Source organism: Cetorhinus maximus, chromosome 2 (genome assembly GCF_964194155.1).
Source record: "Cetorhinus maximus chromosome 2, sCetMax3.hap1.1, whole genome shotgun sequence".
NCBI lineage: Eukaryota > Metazoa > Chordata > Chondrichthyes > Lamniformes > Cetorhinidae > Cetorhinus > Cetorhinus maximus.
Genome location: NC_135880.1, coordinates 202,395,944 through 202,417,209, shown reverse-complemented (window position 1 = coordinate 202,417,209; position 21,266 = coordinate 202,395,944). Strand labels below are relative to the sequence as shown.

Sequence of the window (21,266 nt, the reverse complement as noted above, 5' to 3'; positions counted from 1 at the left end):
GCTTTCACATCTATTGGGTATCACAAAGCCAATTAATTGCTCCTTTCAAAAGCAGTTACCATGCCTAAGCAAGCAAAAGCAGCAGCCAATTTGCAGTCAGTGCAGAAATTGTCACAAATATAAAATAGAAGACCAATTGATCCATTTTGACAGTCCTGGGTGAGGGATGAGGAGCTGAAGGCCAGCATCTCTGACAAGGCAGCACTCCCTCAGAACTGCATGGATGTGTTAACCTAGGTAGTATGCTCAAGTCCCGGGTAGGAACGCTTCAGCTGGGAAAGAAGCCAACACAAAGAAGTTCAAGCCAAGGTCACCTCCACAGCCATCGGCAATGCCGTCCTCGCCCTGCTTTGCCTGTGACCCTCTGACCCTGAGTTAAGAGTGTTACCACCTATGCCAATCTGACACCAATACTGTCTTGGTGAAAAGTTGAATTTCCCTCTTGGTTCCTCATTTAACGATGATAATTGAGCTAGAATTCTGACACAAATAGAGATTTAGCTAAAATTCAAACCCTGTTTAGTAGAAAACTGCAAAAACACAAGTGAGGAAGCAGCACATTAACTCCAAACTGCATAACTCTAAAGTGAATATCAGTATCAAAATAATTCTCCTCACACAACAGCTTGAAATATTGTTGATCAACCCATCCTAATGGAGCAGTTGCAGCAACGCAATACTTACTCTCAGTATTTCCTTTCAACCCAAATGCTGAGAAAATCACAATGTAGATCATGCCAGCAATTGTAATCATGATTGCAGATCAGGCGATAAAAGCTGTAAAACAAGGGCATATTTAAATGGTGATCAAAGAGATTTTATTTTCCATTCTATATTTTGCAGTAACAACAAATAAGGTGCTTGCTGTTCAGCTCACTGAAAATACACCCACAAGGTTTTCACTAACTTTACAGCATATGGTATTCTCCAATCTTGTGCCTGATCTACCAATGCGCCCTTTCTGTGCCTCCTGTGCGCAGAACAAGAAACAGTGACGCTCTTCAATCAGATTGAAAAATGCTCAGTGAGACATGCAGGGATGGATTTTTCAGTCGCTACCTGGGCTGGAATGGAAGGCAGGCAAGGAGCTAAAAACAGCCCCTCTGGCTGGCTTGCCAATTCCCTGTCTCCAGATCACACCTGGCCATTTTTGCAGTGGGTAGGCCAATCAGATTCATACAGAGACTAGTTGAGGCCAATTAGAGAAGGCCAACTGAAATTTTCTAATTGGACTCTAGGCTTGCTCAGACAGCGGGGGAAGGGGCAGTTTTGGTGCCTGGAGGCAGGCACCTGGTGGCAGGCAAGGGGGGGTGGGGTGCAATGGTCTGGCAGGCCTAAAGGCCCTCCTTGCCTGCTTTGGTGCAGGCAGCCACAGATTGTCCTGTAGATGGGTTCTTCCCCATCCCCCTCACATGCCTCAGCCCCCTATCCAACCACTCACTCCCCACCACCCACTCACTCTCCCCCATGATTTCTCATCTTTCCACCCCTCCTCACTCCCCCCCCTCAAAGCACCACCCCCTCAACAGCGGTGGCCTGGCAGCTCAATCCATTTTTTAAATTAAGAATTTAAAAAGTTGGAGAGAGGGTGCCTGTACTCTTCCTATTTCCTTCTTGAATGAGTCCCACTGCTCTGATGCAGATTTACCTAAAAAATAGCTGCCCCCAGTCCACTCATATCTGATCTTATTAAAATTGGCCTTCTCCCAATTTAGAACTCTGATTTCTGGCCCATCCTTGTCCTTTTGCATAACAATCCTGAATCTAATGGAGTTATGAACACTATCTGCAAAATATTCACCCACTGATACCTCTGCGACTTGCCAGGCTTCATTCCCTAAAAAACCTATCACACTATGACTAACGCAGTTAATGTTGGGAAAGTTGAAATCCCCCATTATTACTACACTATTATTTTTACACTTTTCTGAAATTTTCCTACATATCTGACAAAAGCAACACTGGTATTTTTTCAACATTAAGGCATTAGCTTGGATAGCAGAAGTGTGCAAATAAAGGCTGCTCATTAGATGGTGTCCTGATTCAGGTCTCTGCATGGCTAGTAGTCTGTAGTGTTCTTTCATTTTCACTTAACTTGTTCTTGCTCCATTTGACCTCCAATGTACTTTGAGTGAACTGATGCTATCTTGCATCTCAACTAATACCATACAACTAATACTTAAATGGCCGCATGTGTCCCCACTCCCTTTGCCCCACCAGAGGTGACCATGCCTTTGGAAACTTAGGCCCCATGCTCTGGAGTTTCCTCCTGAAAGGCCTCATCCTCTCCATCTGCCCTTCATTCCTTTGAAGAAGGATCTCCTGAGAGCCCACCTTTAATGACGATGTTATCACTCCTAAATACATCCTTCTCTGGCTCAGTGTCCATTCTTTGATGCTATTTCAGTGTAGTTTTCGACATTAAAAAGGTGCAATATAAATATGTTGGGAGGAGCATTAACCACCTAAAAAAAATGGGTGAATTTGGGTCAGGTGGGATGTAGGAATGTTAAAAATTTGAACATGCCCCAGCTACCACCAGTTTTGACCATGGTGGTTTGGTGGTGAGGTGTGTAGAGTTGTCATCTAAAATGTTATTAGACTGCACACTTCAGAATTTCTCAGAATTGAACACCATTGTTAGTTTAACGCTGGCCACCTGGGGTTCATAAATCCCAGGAAACCTGCCAGCTGATGAGAAGGACTGCTGGATCCAGTTTATCCGCCCAACCCCACCACACCACATCGTCTCCCCTCATCTGACCCTTCCAATCTCGCCTTCACTGTCCAAAGATCCCCCGTTCTCCCTGCCACCGTCTCTCCAATCTCTCCGCCCAGCAACCACCAACTATGCGCAGTCGGCAGAGTAAGTCATGTTGGCCGGCCCTGCACCTTATGCCATATGAAAGGGAGTCATTATTCTTGGCTAACTGCAGAATGCAAATACAAAATCAACAGACTGGAACTAATCCACAAGCTCAGCTTCACAGTTTGCCCAGACTGAAAGGAATGCTTCAGTTTCTGCCACCTTGGCCCCCACCACCCTCCTCTTCCCAAGTTTGAAGGTACATTGAAGTGTGGACACTGTAACATTCAAATTTTTATGTTTTTTTCTAATGTTCTCAGCTCACTCAATGGCCACCTGCAGTGAGATTCCCATGAAAATCAAATAACTATTAGGGAAACCATACACACCAAGAACTTAATGCTGGCCACCTACTACTTTAGATATAAGGACAATACATGAAAGACATAAAAAGGTGCCAAGGTAATGGATAACAATGAATACCTGAGTCACTGGTGCCAGAAACCGAACATAGGAGGAACAACTTTATAGGTAGACAATTATGACCTGAGGCAACAATTATACGCAAATTACAAGAATTCTGATTCAGTTAGAACAGGAAGACAAAGAGTTGAAGTCTGTGGGGATTAAAAAGAAAAGTTTGGGAATATAAACTCATAAAGTCATACCCTGTGAGAAGTGCAGTTGAGGTTGAAGGTAGGAGGCAGAACAATGCAACAGAGTTAAACAGGATCTTAGACTGTTTAGCAAGGGAATAATGCATAATTTAGGTTCAAAAGAGAGAAGAAACTTAATCTGTGATCAATGGCAGTTTTGTTTACGAGAAGAGGCGCTGTTTGTGGTGTAAAATTCACAGCAAACCAATAGTTACTCGGTAACTAAAAACCAAACTTACATAAAAAGTAGAACTGGACAAAATAGGAATGTTCTACATATGTTGAAGGCTGTAAATAAGTCTCTTAAAATAATTAAAAACAAACAGGAGTTATTCCCTTGCAGTTAGGTCAGAGAGGTGGATTACAGAGGTTTTGTCATCCAAAGTATTCCATTTTATATGCAAGCCACATCATCATGCTTGTTTTATTAACGTACTGTCAATAGAACATTAAACTTATAATGTTTGGGCTATGAATCAGTACACGCTAAGGAAACAACTTACCCACAGGAGGATTATTAGGCGGGATTTTATGGCAAGGATAAATTGACAGGCAACGTAGATAGAAACAGTAGCCTCAAGTCAGGGAAACATTCAGCCACTGGTCAGTCCTGGCTATATTAAACCAAATCGATCAATAATTTGGTGCAGATCATGACTGAAATTCTGTTTGCAGGAGACGTGCTTCACTTCCCACAATTCCCCAATGGGCTCCAGATGAGACCAGCAATACCTACAGAAAGAAAGTTGGACATTTTCTTAACCCACAGCATTCTTTGACAAACATATTTTTTCTTTGGTGCAAGAACTGTGTTCCAGCTTCATGAGCACTATATGGAATGATCTGGAGTTCTGCCTGTGAGCGCAAATTAGAAGTTTGACCCAAATGTGCCCAATATTGTGCCCATTTTGCCAATGTCAAGTTGCAGCCAAGTATCCTCCAAATCTTATTAGCTTACTTCTAAACTTAGAATAGATGTAAATCAACAAAAGTAATTTGACACCCATGGGAGGCACTAAACCCACACCATGGATTTCTTATAAACTATTGAAAATTTAACTTTCAACTCATTGAACCAGAATTCTTGGACATCAGGCACAGCATGTTTAGAAACCTGAAATTGGGGTGGCTTTTCAATTTTTAATGAGACATATACTTAATACATTAAAGTACATTCACAGCATAAATGTGAGGATAATTAAACAAAAATAAGCAAAAATTATAATTAAGGACAAACATGTGCAACTGTCGAATCACGACACAACTACAAGAACACTGACTTGTTGGAAGCAAAACTATATTTATTCAAGCATGCTTGGGAGTCAGCTGCTCAGGACACCACACGTGGTTCCTAGTCAGTGTTACACCCTGAACAGAGAATCCAGCGTCGTTTATACCGCTCATAACAGGAAATTCATACCATATAAGGTTCGTACATCAAGAAATCAGTTATGTCATGGTTAGCACGATCAAAGAGAGAACGCAGTAATACAATTACAGGCAGATGGTACATTTCACAATAAGACAGCAGACAGTTTAACTACAACTTGCCCCTTTACTTCCCCTCTCCTCACCGCCCAAGGGCCCAAACATTCCTTTCAAGTGAAGCAGCATTTCACTTGCACTTCCCTCAATTTAGTCTACTGCATTCGCTGCTCCCAATGCGGTTTGCTCTACATTGGAGAGACCAAACACAGACTGGGTGACCTCTTTGCAGAACACCTTCGGTCTGTCCGCAAGCATGACCCAGACCTCTCTGTCGCTTGCCATTTCAACACTCCACCCTGCTCTCATGCCCACATGTCCGTCCTTGGCCTGCTGCAATGTTCTAGTGAAGCTCAACGCAAACTGGAGGAACAGCACCTCATCTTCCTACTAGGCACTTTACAGCCTTCCGGACTGAATATTGAGTTCAACAATTTTAGATCATGAACTCTCCCCTCCATCCCCACCCCCTTTCCGATCCCCCTTTTTTCCAATAATTTATACAGATTTTTCTTTTCCCACCTATTTCCATTATTTTTAAATGTATTTCCATACATTGTTTTATCTCTACCTTTTAGCCTATTTCGATCCCTTCCCCCCACCCCACCCCCACTAAGGCTATCTGTACCTTGCTCGTCCTGCTTTCTACCCTTAATGTCACCTATTAGCACATTCCTTAGATAATATCACCACCTTCAACACCTCTTCGTCCTTTTGTCTATGACATCTTTTGGCAATCTCCACCTATCACTGGCCCTCTATCCAGCTCTACTTGTCTCCCCCGCCCCACCCCCCGCCTCGCCCCCCCCAAACCAGCTTATATTTCACCTCTTTTCTATATTTCCTTAGTTCTGTTGAAGATCATACGGACTCGAAACATTAACTGTGTTCCTCTCCGCAGATGTTGCCAGATCAGCTGAGTTTTTCCAGTTATTTTTATTTTTGTTTTGGATTTCCAGCATCCGCAGTATTTTTTTGCTCTTAACTACAACTATGTTAGATAAAGATTACATAAATTACCATATCAGCAGATTTAATCAGGGCACCATTGTTTCATTTAGCACATAACAGGATGCAGTTGTAACCACAAACCTTTCAAAGATACTCCACATAATTAGTTTTACACTGCTTTATGAGTTTACACCATTCCTTACTGCAGTATAATCACTTTTAGACCACTTAACCCATTAGACAATTTAGCTGACTAAAGCTTTATTCCACACAACTCACTTACAGCCAAAATTCCACATTCTTTTAAGGCTCGCAATTGGTTTGCCCCTAGATTCGTAAATACAGAGGAAGCTCCACAAAATTACAATAGTGTATGACCCAGGCAAAGCAACAAACAGCATAATATTCTGCAGACCATCAATACATGACATCTTGGCATGCAACTAGCTGCTCACTTTGTTTGTACAAAACCTAGCATCAGGAAAAATAAGTCATGCCTAGTTTGTTTTGCTTGTTCATAAAATGCCCACGAACATTTTAAAGTGTTCTGCACTGAAACAGTGTCATATTAAATATCTGTTCCAAAGTGTACAGTTTCAAATATGGAATGTCAATATTATGCAAAGCACAGGTCTGCATTGTCAGATTGTAGAATTTTGATTATACTACTAATTTTTAGGGTTCTATATCAGCTTGAAGTAATATTTTAGGGTTTTGCCTTAGCCTTTAAATAGCTTGAACTTCTGTTTGTTGAGTAAGACAATTAAATAGTTAAAAGCAGGTTGAGAACAGTCACCACAGTCATCCAGGTATCAGTTTCAAAAACAGAATTACCTGAAAAAACTCAGCAGGTCTGGCGGTATCAGTTTGCCTGATTCAAAACAGCCACCACATTTGTTTTCATTACAGAATGTGCAATTCAAGGTTTCCTTGTCACCTTTAAAAGATTTTAATTCAGCAGTTTGGACTTAGAATTACATCTTATCTTTTAAACAAGAACCATCATATCTTTGAATCAGACTTGTATTTGTTCATGCCATACCGTACAGCAGAACCTGTATTTTAAAAAAAACATTCTTCCCTAATATGTTAGGAATTACTACTAATACCTGTTCTTTCTTTAGGATCATGGGTATAGGTTAGGTTGTCTATATGAATTGTTTACAATATTTTGTGTTATTGATACAAGGATATAACATTCTTAGTACAACCGCTCTGTATCTACAAAGATATGTAATTTGTTCACAATAGAATGTAATGCCTGAGGCTTAAAAGAGATAAGAGAATAAAAAGGACATTTTTCTCAGTCTATATGACTCTAGTTAGAGGTGGGGTGACATTCGATGACCCTCACCCATAGCCAATGAAAAAGTTTAACTTGGACTATTTCCTAATAAGGAACGAGAGAGTCAGAATTAGGAATAGAAGTTGAAAACTCAGAATTCCTTGGCGTAGTTTCACCATCCCTTCTGTGGTACAATTCTTCTGCAACACAGTTCAACATTACTTCAGAAACAGAAGAAGAAAGGCATCACCTGTGCTGGCAGCATTCAAGCTGTCCAAAGGTTTGTAAGGACAAAAAAGCATTCCACACTTTCTCCACTGCTTTTGTTAAGTATATATAACATCTTGCTTGTTAACTTCTACTTAATTCATAAATACCGGTTGTTCATACCTTGTTAGGTCAGGCATAACTAAGAAACCCTTGTTATAAATTAAGGATTAAAAGGGTTTTAAACCTCAATCCCTAAAACGTACAAGATGACCTTTCTCCTTATCATCCGAATCATTGATTGTTGCAGATATACTTGCTTCAAGTGCCCTCCAGCATTAGGCAAAACTCAGCAATCTTCTTATGTGAGCCCAAACAGCAAGGCTCTTCAACCATCGGATAAACTGAGTCCTGCCCTTACCCTATGCACACACATGCCAAATGGCATTCAGAGGCAGGAATCCTGGCTGATTTATCCACTAATCCTACAATCTCCAAGGCTAACTGGAACATGTCTGGCTGGGAGCGGCTAACTCTGCAAACCTGGAAACTTTCTGCCCTGTAGGCTCAGTTCCATGCTTGATTTAGCAACTGAGACATCAGGGGGCACCCTTTTCTGAGCCAGCTCAATATTTAATTCAATGCCAACACACTGCAGACATCATTTTCTCTGGAGTTTCTGGCTCCGCAAGAGGGCCACAATTTGCCAGCTATTTTAAAATTAAGGGGTAGAAATTAATCTCAGGTGGTATTGGATCGGCCACCTAATATTTGCAGTGTAAGATTTGATTAGGATACAATAGATTACTCAAAAGAGTTAAGGTGTCACTAGCGATATAGTTTAAAGATTTAAAGTGGTTTATTGGGAAGCAACAGTTCAAATAGAACACATAATCAGAATAGATATAGTAGACATACAACCCTTGAGAGGTGAGAAGTTTACAGAAGGATGGAACAGCCTGGTCTTGGCTGTTTAGGGTAACTACCCTTCCATGCATTAAGGCTGATCAGGTCATTAAGCTGAAGCTAGCAAAGAGACACCTCCTTTCATCCAAGCTTTATCCTTTTGACTGTCTGTTTATATAGTTTATTTTTAGGGGCATGGGTATCTCATGCTAATCACTGGTTCAGTTGCATCTTCCCATTCAATTGCTCAATTATCGAAGGATAGGCTCCAAAAATAGACACCCCCTTTTCCAGTCTCCTCTTGAGGTAACTCTGCTCATCATCTATCTTATCAGACCCAGGAAAGTCTACCTGAGGGCCTGTGCCTGACGGAGCTAGTGACCTAGATAATGACCTTCTGGAGAACAGTAGACCACTGACTGTGTTGTGTCTGTGTTATCTCCTGCTGGGGTTGAAGAGTTGCTTGAACTTGAGGGGGAGGGCAGGAGAGGGGTGGTTGCGGGGGTGGGGGGGGGAGACAGAAACGTATTGTTAAGAAGCCACAACTCAGCATTTCTTCTATCCCTATTATTTTTAGCAATTCTATAATATCCTCAGAACTGTTCTTTCTTATAGCCATATCCTTAGACTACCATTTTCTTATCATAGTGACTGACATACAGTTCCACTGTAGTCACGGCATATAACAAGCTAACAATCTGATGCTGCCTGCTCTGCACCACTGCCCAAGCCAAATTTCTACCCTTAAACATTTTAATAGGGATGCGGCACCCAAGATCCCTGTGCTCTGCCTACTTGGCTATCCAGGTTCACAATGTCAATCCAACCAACTGGAGTCAAAGTAGATATCATGCTAGCTAGGTTTGGCTATTGAGCTGGGGAGTGGAAGAAAGAAACATTTTTATTTATCCTACCGATAAACTAACTAGGTGGACATTTTTTGATTGTCATCAACTGAAAGTAACATTGAGCTTGCAGTAATTGAAGCAATTCATCAACAGTGTCAACACGCAAATCCAGTGAGTTTCATAATCTGCCCTGCCAAGTTACATTATTATTTTTTAATATTTGTTTTTTTTCTGGGATCTTCTTTATATTTGCAGTTAAAAATAACTGTAAAATTGTGTTTTATTTGTAACTATGACTCAAGCAATGGGTTCAGCTGGATGGTGATACGCACCAATACAGAAACCAGATTATGTGTAATTCTATAGGAAATGGTGAAAGAGCCAAGTATGAATTGGGTGTCTTGAGAATCTTGGAGGATGAGAGATTGAAAAGGATGGAAAAATCAAGAGCAGGCTTTTTAAGGAGCAAGGAAAAAGTCAGGGAAAGGAGAAAATAAAGGAAAGGGAATAGTTAATAATGTGGGTGATCATTAGGATGAGACGAGATAGGAGCAGTTTGGAACTGGAGAATGGGTGATGAGTCACAAAGGAGGCTGATCGAACAGGCTGACATGAAGATGAGGGAGAAAGGAGCAAAATTCTGGGCAGGCGGTGGGGGGGATTGCGGCAGGGTGAGGACAGGAGAAACCTAAGGCAGCCAAATGAATAACCTCAATTTATGTAGATAAAAGATTGTAAACTCTTTGAACCCGGGGTCAGAGGGGAGAATAGAACAAGCCAAAAGAAGCAAAGGAGCCCTTGCCTTTGCTGTCCAGAATGGCCTTAGAATGATATGGTTTGATCACAGAAAAGGAGGTAGTATTTTTTGCAGCTGCTCAGGCCACTCATGCTCTAAATGGCCACATATGTGTTGCCCAAAGGTTTAAGGGCACCAAGGGACTGACATAAATCTTGAATGAGTAAAGGGAGGAAATAAACACTGTATCTGTCGCACGGTCAGGACAAGGAACACAATGGAACACACCTTACTGAGCCACCCAGTTTCAAGTTACCTTCCGAACGTATACACGTTTCTAGGATGAAGTTGTAATTAGCAAGAAGCTCTATTTGCAAGGGAGCCGAGATTTTGTCAGGTGATGAGGATTGTCTTAGAGCAGCCAGAAAGAGGTTCAGTAGAGGAAGCATGGGTTAGAAAGCAGGACGGAAATGTGGGTTGAGGAGTTTACCTCACTGGAGAGCAGTAAGGAGAATGAAGTAGTTGGGTTAAGTCTTTATGGTACAGTGACCAAGCTGAAAAGTTCCCCGCACACCACAGCTTTCACAAGTATGTGCACTGCTGCATCACATGATCCTCAAATCATCGTGACAGGATGAATCATGGTTTGGAGGAAGATGACACAGAAAGGCACAACAGGCGCATTCCATCAGTTAGAGAAAGAAATAAGATGGAACACATAGCCAGGCAGAGTGACTCAAGTGAAAGGAAAGAACGACCACAGGAAAAAAGACAGCTCAGCAGTCTGCATTTAGTTTATCAAGACTTATCCAGAAGATGGCAGGAACTCTAATTTTTACTTTTAATTTGGAAACTAATGCAGATACAAGAGTGTCAGTTGCAATCTAGAATAAGATCCCAAAGCAGCAGTAGATTTCAGGGAACACAACTCAAAAAGAACATGGATGACCAAGTGATTTATCTTTAACAACCATCTCTGACCTTTCTTATTCATTTTACGACAATGGTGAAATGACTGAGTTAAACTTCCATCTTTAGCAATCAGACTATAGAGCTTTGCACACTGGAAATGCCTTGAACACAGTCTCAGTTACTACCAGTTTAAAGTGTTCAAATCACAACGCTTTCAGTTACCAATGCAATCACGAAACGTAAAACCCTACACCATGAGCATGAAAGCAAAACCTGACCCTTAGCCCTGAATAAATTTTGGAAGTTCCCTGTTTCTTTCTGACCTGACAATAATGGTTTGATTGACAGCTACGGACTAAGAATGACTGATGCATACAAACCATTCATTTTGACACACTGCAGTCTTCAACTTGATAACTGAACTTTATAACAAACATCACACAAACTACTACATCAACACAGGTCTACTGTGAAGGGACAAATCAGAAGTTGTATTGGCTTGTTAGCAATATATTTGGATTTCTATTCAATTTGGATGAAAGTATTTTGTTTAAAAACAGACAGCATGTCAGGTTAATTTATTCTGCAAAAGGAACATTTAGAACAATCCATGTTAAAAAACTTTCTCATATTGCAAGATGCAGTAACCTTCTGGATTTGCGTAAAAAAAGCTGCACTTACCATGAGAATTTGAACAAAATATTTCATCTTCAAATTGATTTGCCTGATAAAATAATTCTTCAGGAACATACATTTTGTACAAATAATTCCAAGAGATTACACTTGGGAGCATATAACCTCTAAATTACTATCAGCTCTTGAAGCTGAATATGCCTTGGTTAGGCCACACTTTAACTGGTAACGAATAAGAAATTAAATTAAATCGATAGCAAGAAATGATGTAGGGTCAGATGATGTAGAATCTGTGTGGGTAGAGTTGAGGAACCGCAAAGGTAAAAAAACCATAATGGGAGTTATGTACAGGCCTCCGAACAGTAGTCAGGATGTGGGGCACAAGATACACCAGGAGATAGAAAAGGCAAGGTTACAGTGATCATGGGGAATTTCAATATGCAGGTAGACTGGGAAAATCATGTTGGTAGTGGATCCCAAGAAAAGGAATTTGTGGAATGTCTACGAGATGGCTTTTTGGAGCAGTTTGTGGTGGAGCCCACTAGGGAACAGGCAATTCTAGATTTAGTGATGTGTAATGAGGCAGATTTGATAAGGGAGCTTAAGGTGAAGGAACCCTTAGGAGGAAGTGACCATAATATGATAGAATTTACCCTGCAATTTGAGAAGAAAAAGCTGGAATCAGATGTAACGGTATTACAGTTGAATAAAGGCAACTACAGAGGCATGAGGGAGGAGCTGGCCAGAATTGACTGGGAGATGAGCCTAGCAGGAAAGACAGTAGAACAGCAATGGCAGGAGTTTCTGGGAGTAATTTGGGAGACACAGCAAAAATTCATCCCTAGGAAGAAGAAGCATATTAAAGGGAGGACGAGGCAACCGTGGCTGACAAGGGAAGTCAGGGACAGCATAAAAGCTAAAGAGAAAGCATACAATGCGGCGAAGAACAGTGGGAAACCAGGGGATTGGGAAGCCTACAAAGACCAACAGAGGACTACTAAAAAAGAAATAAGGAGGGAGAAGATTAAATATGAGGGTAAACTAGCCAGTAATATAAAAGAAGATTGCAAGAGTATTTTTAGATATATAAAGGGTAAGAGAGAGGCAAAAGTGGACATTGGGCCTCTGGAAAATGACGCTGGAGAAGTAGTAGTGGGGAACAAAGAAATGGCGGAGGAACTGAATAGGTACTTTGCATCAGTCTTCACAGTGGAAGACACGAGTGACATCCCCAAAGTTCAAGAGAGTCGGGGGGCAGAGGTGAGTATGGTGGCCATTACCAAGGAGAAGGTACTAGGAAAACTGAAAGGTCTGAAGGTGGATAAATCACCTGGACCAGATGGATTACACCCCAGAGTTCTGAAGGAGATAGCTGAAGAGATAGTGGAGGCGTTAGTGGCGATCTTTCAGGAATCACTGGAGTCAGGGAGGGTCCCAGAGGACTGGAAAATCGCTAATGTAACCCCCCTATTTAAGAAGGGAGTGAGGCAAAAGACGGGAAATTACAGGCCGAGGCTGACCTCGGTCGTTGGTAAGATTTTAGAGTCCATTATTAAGGATAAGATTTCAGAATACTTGGAAGTGCATGGTAAAATCGGGCAAAGTCAGCATGGTTTCATCAAGGGGAGGTCATGCCTGACAAATCTGTCAGAATTCTTTGAGGAGGTAATGAGTAGGTTAGACAAAGGAGAGCCAATGGATGTTATCTACTTGGACTTCCAGAAGGCCTTTGACAAGGTGCCGCACAGGAGGCTGCTCAGTAAGATAAGAGCCCATGGTGTTAGAGGCAAGATACTAGCATGGATAGAAGATTGGCTGTCTGGCAGGAGGCAGAGAGTGGGGATAAGGGGTTCCTTCTCAGGATGGCGGCTGGTGACTAGTGGAGTTCCGCAGGGGTCAGTGTTGGGACTACAACTTTTCACTTTATACATTAATGATCTAGATGAAGGAACTGAGGGCATCCTGGCTAAGTTTGCAGATGATACAAAGATAGGTGGAGGGACAGGTAGTATTGAGGAGGCGGGGAGGCTGCAGAAAGATTTAGACAGATTAGGAGAATGGGCAAAGAAGTGGCAGATAGAATACAACGTGGGGAAGTGTGAGGCCATGCACTTTGGTAGGAAGAATAGAGGCATAGACTATTTTCTAAATGGGGAGAGAATTCAGAAATCTGGAGTGCAAAGGGACTTGGGAGTCCTAGTCCAGGATTCTCTTAAGGTTAACTTGCAGGTTGAATCGGTAGTTAGGAAGGCAAATGCAATGTTGGCATTTATTTCGAGAGGACTAGAATATAAAAGCAGGGATGTGCTGCTGAGATTTTATAAGGCTCTGGTCAGACCACATTTAGAATATTGTGAGCAATTTTGGGCCCCGTATCTCAGGAAGAATGTGCTGGCCCTGGAGAGGGTCCAGAGGAGGTTCACGAGAATGATCCCAGGAATGAAAGGCTTAACATATGAGGAACGTTTGAGGACTCTGGGTCTGTACTCGATGGAGTTTAGAAGGATGAGGGGGGATCTGATTGAAACTTACAGAATACTGAAAGGCCTGGATAGAGTGGACGTGGGGAAGATGTTTCCATTAGTAGGAGAGACTAGGACCCGAGGGCACAGCCTCAGAGTAAAGGGAAGACCTTTTAGAACAGAGATGAGTAGAAACTTCTTTCGCCAGAGAGTGTTGAATCTATGGAATTCATTGCCACAGAAGGCTGTGGAGGCCAGGTCATTGAGTGTATTTAAGACTGAGATAGATAGGTTCTTGATTGGTAAGGGGATCAAAGGTTACGGGGAGAAGGCAGTAGAATGGGGTTGAGAAACTTATCAGCCATGATTAAATGGCGGAGCAGACTTGATGGGCCGAATGGCCTAATTTCTGCTCCTATGTCTTATAGTCTTATGGTCTTATGGACCCAGATTCAGCTGTTTTCATCATTAAGACAAAAACAAGAAAAATACATTTGGCACTTTATTCACCTTGCTGTTCCCTTTTTGTGGTACCTTCACTTAGTGTAATTTGCTGTTTCTAAAATAACATTCCACACACTATAACTGAGAGGTCCAAGTTAACATGATGGGCAGTTGGTTAACCTATATTGGTGAGGGGGAATGTTGGCCAAGGCAACATGATTTCCGATTCTTTGAATAGTAAATTGAGTTACATTCCAATCAGGCACTTACCTGGGCAGCGTCGGGCCTCCTGTCTAATTAAGCTCCCCATAGGGCAGAAATCCCGTCCCCAAGAGCTGTTGTCCAATCAGTGGTTGGAGCTCTCCAGTAACGGTATCACAAGGGCGTGATGGCCATTGTCGGTATTACAGTACAGCCTTCACCAAGGATTACTGATAGAACCCTGGAGAGAGGAGAGTAGTGTTGCCAACCTTCCCAGATTGGGTGGAGTTTCCAGCAATTGAAGGTCAGTCTTCAGGTTACGGCTATTTGCAATTATGGAGAAAAACCATCAGGAAATTAAAAGATTGTATTCTTTTTGGTCACTTTTCTTTACCAGGTATAAGAATATTGAAAATGAGGGGGGGAAAAGGGTGTCTGGCTGTCAGTCAAGCATCATGCAATTGGGTTATTGAGTTTTTTTGCTTTCCGATTGGTGTAGGAAGGCAGTAGGTCACAAGGATGGAGGAGTCGGCCGACTAATGGCTGCAGCGTGGGGGCAAGTCATGTGATGAAATCTCTAGGAATGCCTTTAATCAGGGTTGGCAATCCTAGAGATGAGTGTGGGCGGAATTGGAGTCATGGGGAGGGTGAGTGGGTGTAGGGCAAGGGCAGGGCAGGCTTCCTGGGCCCCCTAACTTCCAATGCTGGGTCCCTCGATCGGGCACAGAGCGCCCATGAACAAAGGGTCCTCCTGGCAGGCAGCTGGCAAACCTGACAGGGTGTGCTGGGTGGCCTCCCCGGATGGCGAGCCCTCTGCCCATCATTGGTTGAATACCAGCGACGTCATGATGAGGCCGTTAAGCGTTAAGCCACTCAGTTGGCCTCCAGGTGGGAAGGCTGCCCGCAAGCCTTCCTATCCTGGATTTGATTGGAGGGAGATGGGACAGTGGCAAGATCTTCATCCCTCACAATCCCTTATGAACACACACCCTCTTACCTGCCTTCAAACTCACCCATTTGGGGTGGGGGTGGTGGTGGTGGTGAGCAATAAGTTACATTTGTTGTGTCTGATGAGAATAAGCTCCAGCAAGGCACCACGAGTGAAACTTGCTTAGGTTAAGTAGTCAAGTCGTGGAGTGGCACTGAAATTCACAATTTGCTCACTCTGAGGTGAAAGTGCAACCAATTAAACCAAACCCACAAGGATATACTCAAAAATAGAGTTTAAAAATCAAAGTTTTCCAGAGAACAGGGGAAAGCATGAGGAAAGCCTCTACCATCCTTGAATATTTATAACAAAAACAAAAATTGCTGGAAAAATTCAGCAGGTCTGACAGCATCTGTGGAGAGGAACACAGAGTTAACGTTTCAAATCCGTATGACTCTTCATCAAAACGGAAGGGGAATAGAAATGCAGTGAAATATAAGCTGTTTAAGGGGGGTGGGACAGGTGCAGCTGGCTGGAGGGCCAGCGATAGGTGGAGGCAGAGAGATTGCAAAATATGTCATAAACAAAAGGACAAAGGGGTGTTGACAGTAGTGATATTAGCTAAAAGATGTGCTAATGGTGACATTAAGGGTAGAAAGCAGGACGAGCAAGTGACAGATAGCCCTAGTGGGGGTGAGGTGGGGGAAAGAGATCGAAATAGGCTGAAAGGTGGAAATAAAACAATGCATGGAAATAAATTTTTAAAATAATAATGGAAATAGGTGGGAAAAGAAAAAAAAAATTTTTTTTAATATAATAATTATTAGGAAAAAGGGGATCAAAAAGGGGGTGAGGATGGAGGAGAGAGTTCAAGATCTGAAGTTGTTGAACTCAATGTCGAGTCCAGAAGGCTGTAAAGTACCGAGTTGGAAGATGAGGTGCTGTTCCTCCAATTTGCGTTGAGCTTCACTGGAACCTTGCAGCAGGCCAAGAATGGACATGTGGGCATGAGAGTAGGGTGGAGTGTTGAAATGGCTAGTGACAGGGAGGTCTGGATCATGCTTGCGGACAGACCGAAGGTGTTCCGTAAAGCAGTCACCAAGTCTGCGTTTGGTCTCTCCAATGTAGAGGAGACCGCTTTGGGAGCAGTAGACTAAATTGAGGGAAGTGCAAGTGAAGTGCTGCTTCACTTGAAAGTAGTGTTTGGGCCCTTGGATGGTGAGGAGGGGGGAAGTAAAGAGGCAAGTGTTGCACCTTCTGCGGTTGCATGGGAAGGTGCCGTGGGAGGAGTTTGAGGTGTAGGGGATGATGAAGGAGTGGTCCAGGGTGCCCCAGAGGGAGCGGTCCCTACGGAATGCCGAAGTCGGGGTGAAGGGAAGATGTGTTTGGTGGTGGCATCATGCTGGAGTTGGCGGAAATAGCGGAGGATGATCCTTTGAATGCGGAGGCTGGTGGGGTAATAAGTGTGGACAAGGGGGACCCTATCATGGTTCTGGGAGGGAGAGGAAGATGTGATGGCAGATGTGCCAGAGATGGGCCGGACACGGTTGAGGGCCCTGTCAACCACCATGGGTAGAAAACCTCAGGTAAGGAAGAAGGAAGACATGTCAGAGGAATTGTTTTGGAAAATGGCATCATCGGAACAGATACGACGGAGGTGAAGGAACTGAGAGAATGGGATGGAGTCCTTACAGGAAGCAGGGTGTGAGGAGCTGTAGTCGAGGTAGCTGTGGGAGTCAGTGGGCTTGTAATGAATATTGGTGGATAGTCTATCACCAGAAATTGAAACAGAGAGGTCAAGGAAGGGAAGGGAAGTGTCAGTGATGGACCATGTGAAAATGATGGAGGGGTGGAAATTGGAAGCAAAGTTAATAAATTTTTCCAGATCCAGATCCAGCATGAAGCAGCACCGAAACAGTCATCGATGTACCGGAGAAAGAGCTGTGGGAGGGGACCTGAGTAGGACTGGAACAAGGAATGTTCCACATATCCCATAAGGGGGCAGGCATAGCTGGGGCCCATGTGGGTACCCATGGCCACACCTTTTATTTGGAGGAAGTGAGATGAGTTTAAGGAGAAATTGTTCAGTAAGAGAACAAATTCAGCCAGATGGAGGGGAGTGGTGGTGGATGGAGATTGTTTGGGCCTCTGTTCAAGGAAGAAGTGGAGAGCCCTCAGACCATCCCGGTGGGGGATGGAGGTGTAGAGAGATTGGACGTCCATGGTGAAGAGGAGGCGATTGGGGCCAAGGAACTGGAAATTGTTGATATGATGTACGGCATCAGAGGAATCACGGATGTAGGTGGGAAGAGACTGGACAAGGGGAGAGAGAATGGAGCCAAGACAGCAAGAAATGAGTTCCGTGGAGCAGGAACAGGCTGACACGATTGGTCTGCCAGGACAGTCCTGTTTGTGGATTTTGGGTAGGAAGTAGAAGCGGGTCATCTGAGGTTGGGAGACTATGAGGTTGGAAGCTGTGGAGGGAAGATCTCCAGAGGAGATGAGGTCAGTAACAGTCCTGAAAACAATGGCTTGATGTTCAGTGGTGGGGTCATGGTCCAGGGGGATGTAGGAGGAAGTGACTGCAAGTTGGCACTTGGCCTCTACGAGGTAGATGTCAGTACGCCAGACAATAATGGCACCACCTTTGACAGCAGGTTTGATGGCAAAGTCAGGGTTGGACCTGAGAGAAGGGAATATGGCAAGTTTAGAAAGAGACAGGTTAGAGTGGGTGAGAGGAGCAGAGAAATTGAGACGACTAATGTCACGCTGACTGTTCTCAATGAAAAGATCAAGCGCAGGTAAGAATCCAGAGCGAGGGGTCCAGGTGGAGGGAGAATATTGGAGGCGGGTGATTGGATCCGTTGAACGGGGAAAGGACTCCTGCCCAAAGAAGTGAGCACAGAGATGAAGGCGGTGGAAGAAGAGTTCAGCATCGTGCCGAGCCCGGAATTCATTGAGGTGAGGGCATAAGGGTATGAAACAGAGCCCTTTGCTGAGCACTGAACGTTCAGCATCAGAGAGGGAATTATTTATAGTCTTTGATGCTTGCAATGTCATTCTGAAACTTCCAAATCTGTAATTCCGAGAAACTGAGACTTCCATTTTTTTCTGCAATCCAAGTGATTTAAGGCACAATTCGAGTCCTGACACATTTGTGTCTCATTTCATTTTCACTACTCCTTTTCATTTGTTAATGTACATTCAGAGCTGCTTTTGTTTTGTCCACTTTTCTGGGGAATCTGTCAGCTCATTAGTTTTCAAATGAGACATTTATGTGGAAGGAAGGCAATGGGCAAAAAGGAACAGAATTGGATACGAAGTAGCAAGAGAGCTCGAATGCAGAGCAACAGGCAAAGTAATAACATAAGGAGTAAGCTGGTTGTAGCCCAACTCCTGACTGATGGGTGCAGCGTGCAGGGCCCACAGAGAAGCAACTGGGGAAAATTCAAGCTTCCTGCTTGTCAAAAGTCTCGAACCAGCAGGGAGCCAATGGCTAGAAAGGTCACAGCCATGGTCTGGGGTCGTGTTTTGGAGTAAGGTCCAAGGTCTACTTTGATGGGTTGAGTGCTTGGAGGCCCAGCGCAGCCTGCAGGTCAGTGGTCCGGTTAGGGTTAGGTAGAGGATGGGAAGAACAACAAAAGGGAAAGTCCATAAGAGATCTGAAATATTTCCTTTTCTTTGTGTTTGGTCAACAGCTATCCTGCCTTTCAGAATTCACCTAGACACACCTTGCGTTTCTTTACTTGTTCCATTACCACTCCCTTTGGCTTTGCAGCATCAACTCCTTTGTCATTTAAGCTCTCCTGCCCTCCACCCAGTCTCAGATCTACCCTTTTGTTCTTCTTCCCACCCTCCTTCCCCCTTTCACTTGCTCAGAACCTATTACATTTCTAACTTTTCCCAGTTCCGATGAAAGATCACAGACCTGGAACATTAACCCTTTCACTCTCCACAGACGTGTCCAGATCTGCTGAGCTGAGTATTTTCAGCATTTTCTGTATTTATTTCAGCTTTCCAGCACCTGCAGTATTTTGCATTTGTGTTCAATTTCTCTAATGCCCTCCATGTTAGTTTCCTAATCTTCAGCTTCCCTTAGCCCCAAATTGTTCAAAACACAGGTGTTAGACTAAGTCTTGCTCTTCTGACATGCATCAGCTTCATACATTCTCGTGTTTCTTTTTGAATCAACCAACCTCAGGCAGTACATCATAACCCACTGTGAGAACATTTTCTTTCCTCAAGTCGCCTCTGGTTCTTCGGACAATTATCTTACATCTGTGTTCTCTAGTTATTGACCTAGCAGCCAATGAAAGAGTTTCTCCTTATTTACCCGTGCAGCTTTTGAGTTTGGCCCTGGCTGGGGCAAGGGTCACAAAATATGTGGTGAATAACCTTTGGCATTTCAGCACAGACATTATATTAATTCAGCAGCATTGCACAGTTTTTCCAGATATGTTATTATTGTTTTATATGCCTTTTTTCCTTATGTGAGTTAACTCTTCACCAGGTTCTGTGGCGCATTGTTCCAATTGCACAGAACAAATCAATGTCAACAAGTTAGAAGATGGAGGTTAAAGCGCTGTTGTGCTGCTAAATGTAATGCAGTTTATTTGAGCACTCAATGTATACCACCCATTTCATCCCACCATCTCCTGATTAATATGTCCCTGAGAGTGGGTAGGACATGTGTACTGGTAAATGGACAGACGGAAATAGTGTAGGAGTCATCTCAGATGAATAGAAGTTCGCCATAAAACCCCAACAATGCAACCACAAGCTGAAAATAGTTCAGTGGATTTCTAAAAGCAGACATTGGTGAAAAGGAATTTTAAAAAAAGATTGTGATCCACATCACATTCCACATTGAAATTTCCACATTGCCTATTTCACCTCAATTCCTGCCATAACTTAGGAAGGTGCCAAAATACGGTGTTTAATCATGTGAAGATTAAGGTTTACTCTTATACTAACACATGGAAAGATCAATTAAACATTCCTTATTTTCTATCCACTGAAATTGAGGCATAAACAGTCAATATAAACCTAGATCGAGCATTGCATCATTTTCCACTGCAGTTTTGCTAAAATAGATCAAAAGTCTTGTGCAAGGCAGCAGCCTGCCAACTCAAAAATTTCAACTCCAATGCTTTGGGACATTTGTGTAATTACCCTTAACCCGCTGAACATTTTTGGTTGTCTCTCAGGAGCAACTTAAATAAAAGCCAAAAGAAAGTATTAAACAATTTTAAGGGGCTATACTCCATTATACGACACTTGGATGACTAATTTCAGTAGTGACTGAGAGCAATAGCCCCACATCCCTTCGAGTTCTGAACAGTGCAATCTATAACCAACAGACTTTCACTGCAGCATTTTGCATTAAAGCACATCAGCTTCCGCTGGGTTTACCTCTGCTCCAATTCTTTACATCCCACTGAAGTGGCAGACTCCCTGTCACCTCAGAGCAATATGGAAACAATTTGGAAAACAATTCTATTCTAAAGTACGGTTAAAATTCACCAGACCCAAGTCCTTGCCACATGAACAGAAAACCACAATACTGACCAATTATCTAAATATTAATTAGTGGATTGCATTAATAAAGAAATACAGGAATTTAAAAGGAAGAGTTAGTCAACCTGTATCTTCGTCCAGGCGAGAGAAAGTCACCTGCAGAGCAAACAAACTGGCACCGTGATCTTCAAGGTTTACCATCTGTCACATCAGATAATGTTTTCTGTAAACAGTGTAGCTACTGATCCAGAATTTTTCTAAAGGTCACTATTAAGCTGTGAAAAACACT

The 21,266-nt window shown here is 43.0% G+C and overlaps 1 protein-coding gene across 4 annotated transcripts in view; it reads right to left on the bottom strand.

Annotated features, from left to right (window-relative positions):
* The window catches only part of LOC144669245 (uncharacterized), a 69,670-nt gene that overhangs the window by 22,202 nt on the left and 26,202 nt on the right, over window positions 1–21,266 (bottom strand). For 2 of the 4 annotated variants that reach the window (XM_078531590.1, XM_078531603.1), the window contains exons 2-4: window positions 3,966–4,194; window positions 3,290–3,423; window positions 685–777 (exon numbers count right to left, since the gene is read on the bottom strand). In XM_078531590.1, the coding sequence (XP_078387716.1) occupies window positions 685–754 (70 nt within the window). In that variant the 5' untranslated portion in view covers window positions 755–777; window positions 3,290–3,423; window positions 3,966–4,194. The remainder of the gene's footprint in view (window positions 1–684; window positions 778–3,289; window positions 3,424–3,965; window positions 4,195–21,266) is intronic. The other 2 variants (XM_078531591.1, XM_078531595.1) reach the window with 2 other exon arrangements.